This window comes from Leptonychotes weddellii, chromosome 16, assembly GCF_054177405.1.
Source record: "Leptonychotes weddellii isolate Sample4059 chromosome 16, ASM5417740v2, whole genome shotgun sequence".
NCBI classification, from domain to species: domain Eukaryota; kingdom Metazoa; phylum Chordata; class Mammalia; order Carnivora; family Phocidae; genus Leptonychotes; species Leptonychotes weddellii.
In genome coordinates this window covers 1,631,134-1,639,968 of record NC_138384.1, presented here as the reverse complement: position 1 = coordinate 1,639,968, position 8,835 = coordinate 1,631,134, and the positions used below count along the sequence as shown (strand labels likewise).

Below are 8,835 nucleotides of genomic sequence, written 5' to 3'. Positions count from 1 at the left end.
GGGGGGCCCAGACTGCGGATAAAGGTACTCACAGATGCCTTGGAGGAGCCACTTGGGCTTGTTTCTCCACCAGACCCCGAAGAAGTAGACGGGCAGGCCGCTGAGGATGATGGTGAAGCCAATGCCACACTCCACAGGGGTCTTCCAGAAGGAGACGGCGATGAGGAAGATGCAGGCCAGGATGAAGAACACGGGGAGGGCCAAGTTCACCTGGGGACGGGGACGGGGATGGGGCTGATGGCCGGCAGCCTGTCGTCCGTCAGTCCCGTCCTACATCTCCCACGGCCTGCTGTCCGGAGTCCCGTCCGCCCTGCTGAACGCAGTGCGTCCCCCATGCCCTCGGCACACCCTGCCCCCCACCCCGCTCGAGCCACTCCTGCGTCCCGGCCGAGCTCAGAACGGCTCTGACCCCCGGGGCCTGTTCTAGCCTCTACGGCTCTGGCCTGAGTGGTTTTCTGAGTTGGCCTGGGCGAGTCGGCGGGGCTCCTGACGACGGAGAGCTCTACCGCCCTCAGCAACTAAGCACAGAGAGTGCTGACAGGCAAATGGAAACAACCAGGTTGGGCCCTTGCGGAGTCCCAAGGTCAGGGAAGGTCAGCCTCCTGCTTCCCTCACAGGCTGGCGACCTTGGCCCAGCACCCGATCCACTGCCACCCACAGGAGGGGCCCGGTGCTTCTGGGAAGACCGTGGCCACCCGCTAATCACTAATCGCACAGCGGCACCCTCCTCCTCAGCCCTCTGTGCACAGGTGGGGCCGCGGGCTGCACCCACGGGCGCGCCACCCACCCGCAGCGTTCAAAGCGGAGGAGCCGCGGACGCGCCCACAGCCCGCGCGCGGCTCCCCGCACCCCCGCCCGCTTCTGCCGGGCCGGCTCACCTACACCCGGAATCGGCCGTCTGTCTACACACCGGCAGAAACCCCGGGGGGGCGAAGGACGAGCGAGGGTCCCACTAGGTCAGCCCACACGGCATGCTGCCCCCGTCGCCGGCCCCACTGGGACAGCGCCCCCGACAAGCGACGGCCGAGATGATCCCAGGCACTAAGGTTGCCTAGGTCCCCCCCCAAGAACCCGTCCCGGACCCTGCTGGCCTCTGCAAGGGTGCTTGGTGGGGAGCCAGGGAGGAGGCCCGCGGACAGGTGCCCACTGTGAGGCCCACATGCCAGCAGGGGCTGCACGAGGGACAGGAGCTGCCAGCCAGCGACTGCCTGCTGGCCAAGATGTGCGGGTGGAGAGATGCCTTCTTGGAGAGACAGGGTCACCCCTGGGAAGCTGGACCCCAGTCCCAGGCTGACAAGGGCCAGCACCCTGCTTTCTCCTGGGCAGGCCAAGGCCAGGGCGGGCGCAGCGGGCACCTCCACCTGCAGCCCAGCTGGCCTCCCCTCCTGCCCTGGCACCTGCCCCTCCCCGGCCGTCCGGTTCGATGCTGCCCCAGGCCAGTCAGGGCCTCACCTGCCCACCTGCCCTGCAGCGCTCATCACCCCCCACCCGGCACGCGGGTTTCTTGCTTACTTCTGCCCTCCTTAAAAGAGAAGCTCTAGGGGACTCAGGGGTCTCATTTGTTCTTTGATGAACCCCAGCACCTGGAATCCCGTGGTCAGCACTCAAGAGGTTCCCAATAATGGCCATCACGTGAACTAGTTAACTCTGTCTAGTTTGGAAGCACGTTCACACACATCTGGCTCGAGCCTTACCAGAAGGTTCCGGAGAGGGTACCCTGACCCCTCGTTGGCAGAGGGAAGATGGAGGGACAGGGGCTTGCCCGGCCACGTGCCTGAAGGCACAGCGCCCGTGAGTGGCGGACACTCAGGCCCTGTCTCCGAGGCGCGTGGCTCTCCAGAGCCCCCGCCCGGCGGGCCGCTCACCTTGATGGGCCGCTCCAGTTCGGGCTTCTTGTAGCGGAGCCACAGCATCCCGGCGATGGCCAGGGCCACGCAGAGCCAGTTGAAGAAGCTGAAGAAGTTGATGACGGAGAAGATGTCTCTGGAGAAGGCGTACAGCAGGGTCATGACGCACTGCAAGCAGACACAGCACCTCGTGACAAAAGCGCACTCTGCACACACGCCCGCGTGGCTCCTGCGCGCAGCCCGCACCCAGCCGTCTCCCCGCAGCTCCCCTTCCCGCGCTTCCACGCCGCTTCCAGGTCTTCTGTTTTGCGACCACTACGTGTAATTTTTGGAATTAAAAACTTAAAAAAAATCTGTGAAGCACGAGGTGAGGAGGTTATTTGTGTCTCAGTGTCGGCCTCGAGCGTGCAGCCAGCGGACAGCAGGCGAGGCCGCGACAGGCTTCGTGTGGAGAACGCGCAGCCCCCCTCCCGCCGCCGGCCTCCACGGGGAAGCCGCCCCGACGGGCCCCGAGGGTCACGCCAGTCTCCTGCTTCGGCCCGCCAGCCATCGTCCCAGGGATGGAGGACAGGATGCTGACGGCACTGCCCGCTTACCGTAAAGATGAGGGACGGCATGGGTGTCAGGAGCTGGGGGTGGATCATGGACAGGACGGAGGGCAGATGGCCCTCCCTGGCCCCCACGAAGAACAGCCTGTGGACAGAGCAGTGGGCATTCAGCCTCCTCGCCATGCGCCCCCAGGCAGGGCAGGGAGCAGAGCGGGCCCATCCCAAGGGCCGGGCTCCCTGTGTGGGCTTCCCGGCGTCCCTGAGGGGCTCAGCTGCCAAGGGGAAGACAGCCTTCCTCATCTCCAGTCCCCCTGGGCAGGGTTTCGAAACGAACCCGTGAAAGAGTCCAGAGGGACACAGATGTCACCTCTGGGCAGGGGGCCGGGGGGCAGAGCAGAGTTCATGGTTCCCTTATTTCTGTATTCCTCAAACACGACAAGACAAAACTTAGAGCACACGTCGGAAGGCGGTGTGCAGCGGCCGCCCCCCCCCCCCCACCAGCTGGGCCTCCTGCCTCTCCCCCAGAGCTGGGCGATGCGCGGGTGTTGGGTGCGGGCTCACCGAGAGGACGTGAACAGGGACCCATTGACGGAGCCGAAGCAGGACAGGCCCACGAAGACGGGGATGATCCAGGACATGACGCCCAGGTGATAGTTCCCGAATTCCTAGGCACACAGTGAGCATGAGCCCCTCGGCCCCGGGCACCCGAGCACAGGGCTCCAGCCTCGCAGGCCAGACGACAGGCCGTCCTCACAGCCTGTCCCTGGCACACTTCTGCCTACACGGCTCCCCACATGCTCATCGTGAGTCTGTACTCGGAGTGACCCCCCCTGGGGTCTGGACTTCGGGGGGCAGCCCCAGGGACAGGACCTGGTTCAGCACGGGGCCCTGTGCCTCAGTCCCCTCCAGTCTCGGGCACTTGTCACCCCACGTGATGCCAGGGGGGGTCCTGTGCACAGTGTCCCCCCATCAGCACAGCCCATCCGCTCAAGGGAGCGCAGCTGTCTCTGACTGGGCCCCCAGTGTCCCCCGCACCCCCTCCCCCCAAGCAGGACTTGGTGTTTATTCAGAAGGTAGAGTGGGTGGGTGTTGCAAGAGCGGAGTCCCCTGGCTCTGGGGCCACCCTGCTTGGCCTGGGGGTTGACGAGGCACTCAGCCAGCCACCTCGGCGCAGCCCGGGCATGTCGCACCCTCCGCTGAACCCGGGGGCCGTGGTGCCCAGTACAGGAGACTCAGGATGCATCCGGGCTGCCGGTGGGGGAAGGCCACCCAGCTGCACCACCCCGCGCTCAGGGCTGGACGCCCCGCTTGCCTGGGACTCGCCCTTTCCCCAAACCCATACTCGGCTCGACAAATCGCTCCACGTGCTGCCCTACAGCTGGCCTGGGGGAGGTTGGGCACCACTGCCTGAAAGCCCCGCATCTCCCGTGAGCCCGGGTGAAGAGCCAGTGCCCGACTCTGGGGGTGGCAAAGCACAGCTCGGCTCGACCCCTCCGAGGAGGGTGTGGTTCGCGGCTGAGGGGCCTGGTCTGCTCGGCGTCAGGGGCTCAGAGGTGGTGTCTTACCACGGCCACAGCCTCCGACGTCAGCATCTGCTCCGTGGACAGTGTGGTGAAGTAGGCCAGGTTCGTCAGCACGTACACCAGGGTGACGATGGGGAGGGAGATGATGATGGCCAGGGGCAGGTTTCTGGAAGGAGGGGGAGGCGGACATCATCCAAGGGCAGCCGGGCACGGGGCCAGACTGGATGGTGGGGAGCGGGTGCTCCATCTGACACACGGGCCGGGGCCGGAGCCTCACTGCGCGGGGAAGGCGGTGAGCGGCAAGGCGGCCACCAGCGTGGGTAAGGGGCCGGAAGCTGGCAGGTGGACGGCTGTGTGAACCTGGGCCAGTGACTCAACTCCTCCAGCCCCAGGCCCCGGTCCCGCGGGGCAGCCTTGCTCCAGGTCACACGGCCACCCTGCGGACAGCGTGGGGCCAAAGCCAGCACCCCGCCCCAGCGCCCCTCCTGCTCTCGTCTGAGACAGAACCAGGCTTCCTCCTTCTCTCACGTTAAAGTAAGCGAGTCTGTGCGTACTCATACCTGTAGGGATTGATCATCTCCTCTGTGACAAAATTCAAGTAGTTCCTGGAAATGAGAGAGCCGAACTTAACTACACATCCCTCCCACAACACAGATCCCCCAGGTCCCCCATCCACCTGCGGGGCCCCCCTTGGTGAGCAGCTGTCCTAGGGAGGTCCGTGCTGCCACCCCCACGTGGCCTGTGATCTGATGCTCTGTCCCCCCGGGGCAGAGGCACAGCCCGGCCCGCAGCGGGGGCCCCCTGGGCACCTCCCCCGCTGCAGACCCGCTCCGTGTGCAGCTCTTCACGTCCACACCGAGCACTCGAGGGCAGGCTCCGAGGCCACGTGGGGAAAGAGACCCGAAGGGCAGCCCTCACGGCTTCTGTGTCCCTGTGGAAGGCCTGCTGCACTAAGCACAAGGCATCCCTGTCTGCTGCCTGACCCTTTCCGGCATCTTCCGTGCCGCCGGCCTGCCCACCCACCGCAGCCACTCTTGTGGCTCGAGAGCAGGGGCCACGGCTGGGGACCCAGGGGACAGAAGGCGTCGGCTGGGGCTGTAGGCAGGCACCTTGCTCCTGGCGGGGAGAGGTCAAGAACCACCAAGCCCAGCACCTTGAGCCTAAAGGCTTTGAGCCCGTCAGCAAAGGTCTGCATACAGGAACCAGGCTTGCTGCGAGCAGCAGCCACATCTGCGCCCGGGCACGGCTGCACTTTTCTGGGACGCGTGGGGCGAGCAGCGGCCCGAGAGCCCTGCCTGCGTTCCCCCGAACAGCCCGCGGACGGCCAAGAGGCCCGGATTTCTGGACCCTTGAGGGTCCACCCAAGGCCCAGAGACCCCGACATTCTAGAACGTACCATCCCCCATAGGCAAAGAGGCCGCTGTACAATGCCAGCACAATGTTCCCCACGTCCAGCTTGGTGCCCTCGAACGAGAACGTAGGATCCAGATTGGACACGTCACCTGGCAAAGGCCAAACACACAGAAAGGAATGCCAGGTTACAGATCACTGCAAAGAGGTCTCACCACAACTTCTGGAATGTTCCTGGAGCAAAATACAGTCACATTCACAAACGCTGGGGTGAAGGCTTTCCGCTGCCAGAAATTCAATGCACCTGCTGAGCCACCTGGCCAGCGTCCCCACACTTACCTGGGGCCAGGAGCGAGCAGGCACGAGTGACCCGGGGGACCTGGCCCCCAAGATGCCCCTAGCCCACCCGTGAGGGGGAGGCAGCTCTGCACACTCTTGGTCACTCTAAGTACCAGCGGACTATGTGCGCTGAAGGATGGGATGCCCAGACAGGTGGAGGCAGGGGCATGTGTGTGTCTACCCGCGATTCATTCGGGTCAGGAGGAGGGGCTGGTCGCCCCAGTCACCTCAGGGGACACCCCTGCAGAACCCCTGACCTGAGCCCTAGATCAGGAGCACCTAGGCTTGAGTCTCGGCTCCCCCTTAGTGCTGGGAATATCTCGGGCTGCTAACCCTAAACCCACGTTCCTTGCTTGGGGGACAGAGCTCAGAGCATGACCTGTCAGCAAGTGTCAGCAGGAAATTTCTCAGAACAACTCAGATCTGTCCCTGGAACCTGGATGTGCCCGACAGACTGCAGCGGCATGAGGTGATGGGGCCACGCAGTGTGAGCACCTCCTGGACTGCCGTCCCTGGGGGCATCTCGGCCTCGGTCCTCCGCATGGACAGATGACAGCAAGGCCCGGCAGAGCTGTGTCCACCTCTCTGCTGACCGTTTCCACCGGGAGCGGCCCAGGGGGACCCGGTGTGCAGTCACACCGCCCCATTGTCTGCCCTCGTCCTCTCGTGGCTTCCCTGCTGTGTCTCCCCTCTGTCTTACCGGGACACGTGTCCTTGGGTTTAGGGCCCACCCTGATCCAGGATGGTCTCGTCTCAATCCTTCCCTCAGACACATCCGTGAAGACCCTTTCTCCACATAAGGGCACACTCTAGGTCCCAGGGGACACGGGTTTGGGTCCACCACCCAACCTGGCACATGCGACTAGAAATGGGGGTCTTGGGGGGACCCTGGCTACCGGGGCTCTTTCTGAGGCTCCGCCCGGTACCCTCGGGCCCAGAGTCACTTGCTCCGTAACGAGGGGCCAGCCTGCCAGCCGGCCCCATGGTTCTCCAGCTCCTGGCTCCGGGGATGGCTGCAACGGGGACATGGGACATGGCCGGTCACTCAGCCCACCCGTGGCGGCCGCCTGCCAGGCACACACAGCTGGAGGAGGGGCTGTACTCTTGGTCAGGTGTGGATTGCTCCTTAGTTTGCGGACATTTCTAACAGAGTCCTTGTGGCTCTGCATGTGAAGGCCTGTGTTGCATCCAGCTGAGAAGCCACGGGCCCAGGCACTGTGGGGCGAAGCAGGGATGTGACCCCGACCCACAGCCGGTGGGTCTTCAGGCCCCTGGGGAGCCCAAGGTTCCCCACACCCTCCCACAAGGGTGATGGCCTCAGTCACCCCAGAAACAGGACACAATGACAGCAGGTCAGGGGACTGCTGAAGGGAGATCCCGTCACACCTTATCTCCCCCAGTAGAAGCCTGCCCTTCAAAAGCAGCTCTGGACCTCCTACATGTTCTGGACTCCACCCTTGAGCTTGTTTGTCCTGACCCCACAGGTGTGCTGAGGCCTTTGATCTCAAACCTGAGCTGGAGGTGGACGTGGCCACGGTCTCGTGATAGACTGTTTGGCCCCGGGGTGGCCGGAACCTCACCCACTGCCCGCATGTGACCTGTCTTGGAGGCCCAGGTCCTAGGACTGCCTGGTCACAGGGTGGTCAGCAGGCCGGGTGGACGGGGGCCGTGCAGAGAGTGGGCTCAGGACAGCGCGCCCTTCATTCAACAGCACCTAGGAGAGCTCCCAGAGCCCCCCTGGGCTCCCTCCTGGCGGCTCCCCCATGGAAATGGTCTGCAATGTGCACTCCACGTCTGCAGAGCTCCACCACGCCCCATGGCCCTGTCCACGTGTTTCTGCTGTCCAGCAGCTGGGGACACGGAGGCTTGGGCCACCTGCCCTGGGGGTGGGGAACCACCAACATGCAGGGGGATCTAGGACCAGGATTGGGAACCCGTCCACACCACCTACACCACCTACACCTCCCAGAGGGCCCCAGCTGCTCCTAAGAGTCTGGGGGCGCCGCTGAGACCACCCTCACTCCCCCAGACCTCCCGAGGATGCAGGTCCCACAGCCGCTTCTGGAACACAGAAGGCTTTCCCCAAGAACGGCCCCTCACACATAGTGCACGCATGTCTGGAACCTACGATTTTCTCACGAACCTGCCCCATCTTCCTACTAGAATACACATCTACGTATCTTGTTTACTCTTCAAATTTAACAATTTTCCCATTTGCTGTGATATACGTTTGGGGGCAGCTGTTAAAACTGGTCTCCCCTGAATTAGTGACAGCGTGTGTGCATGTGTGGGTTGGAGACATTCCATGCAGAGGTCACTTTTGGGGGCCGCCACCCAGCCTGGTACAGGAAAGATGAAGTGTGGGTGCGCAGAAGGATCCTGGCTACTGCAGATAAAGGGCCAGGACAGGGATAAGATTCGAGGTGGGACGTGCCGCCTGTGGTTTTCAGCTAAGAACCAGATGCGTTCAGCCCTGTGAAGGCCCGCGCAGCCTCGATGTCCTCCTCAGGCGCCACTCTCCCTGTGGCCACCAGCTCCGAGCCGGGACACGTACACACAGCCGTCCGAGACGGTCACGCGGGGGGTGGTACTGCCAACGTACAACAGTATTTTCTGGGACTTACAGCCTGATTTCCTCCAAGGAAATACTAGCTGCTCTGACCAAACACAGAGGAAAGAATCTCACTGGGGGCCTCGGCCAGGCCCCTCCCAAACAGACTGCAAAGATTTCTATTCCTAGGACAAGTGTGGTTGGGCCACCTGCTGGGACCTCCCTTGGCCGTCTGCGACCTCACCCCCTGGCTGCAAAGCGCCCAGTCCCTCGGAGGAAAGCAGACATCCAGGCGCACAGAGGGACCGCGCCCCCAGACCCCGCAGCGGCCCCCAGACCCCGCAGCACCACGCGGGCCTGGCAGCCCTCCTGCTTCTCTTGTGGTGTGTGTTGGGGGGTGGGGAGCAGGCAAAGCTCTGCCAAGGATTTGGCTGTTGCGTCTGGCTGCCAATCAACCCTCTGCCCAGTTCCTCTGGGCCGTCGCCCACCCTATCGCCTCCCGTAGACGCAGCGTGCCTCACTGCACACCAGGGACAGAGGGAGGGGTCTGACAGTGACCCGTCCTGAGTGGGCAGCGTGCATGCGCCCCCGGCAGGGCTCCCAGCTTTGTTCAGACACAGACTGTGCTGGATGCCGGCCCAGAAGGGAAACCCGCAGCTTCTCCAGGCTCCTGACCA

The 8,835-nt window shown here is 63.9% G+C and overlaps 1 protein-coding gene across 1 annotated transcript in view; it reads right to left on the bottom strand.

The window, feature by feature from the left end:
• SLC7A5 (solute carrier family 7 member 5) overlaps window positions 1-8,835 on the bottom strand; it is a 33,912-nt gene that overhangs the window by 3,930 nt on the left and 21,147 nt on the right. The window contains exons 3-9 of the mRNA XM_081806253.1: window positions 5,315-5,420; window positions 4,479-4,523; window positions 3,961-4,084; window positions 2,957-3,060; window positions 2,444-2,540; window positions 1,866-2,015; window positions 33-210 (exon numbers count right to left, since the gene is read on the bottom strand). Of these exons, the coding sequence (XP_081662379.1) occupies window positions 33-210; window positions 1,866-2,015; window positions 2,444-2,540; window positions 2,957-3,060; window positions 3,961-4,084; window positions 4,479-4,523; window positions 5,315-5,420 (804 nt within the window). The remainder of the gene's footprint in view (window positions 1-32; window positions 211-1,865; window positions 2,016-2,443; window positions 2,541-2,956; window positions 3,061-3,960; window positions 4,085-4,478; window positions 4,524-5,314; window positions 5,421-8,835) is intronic.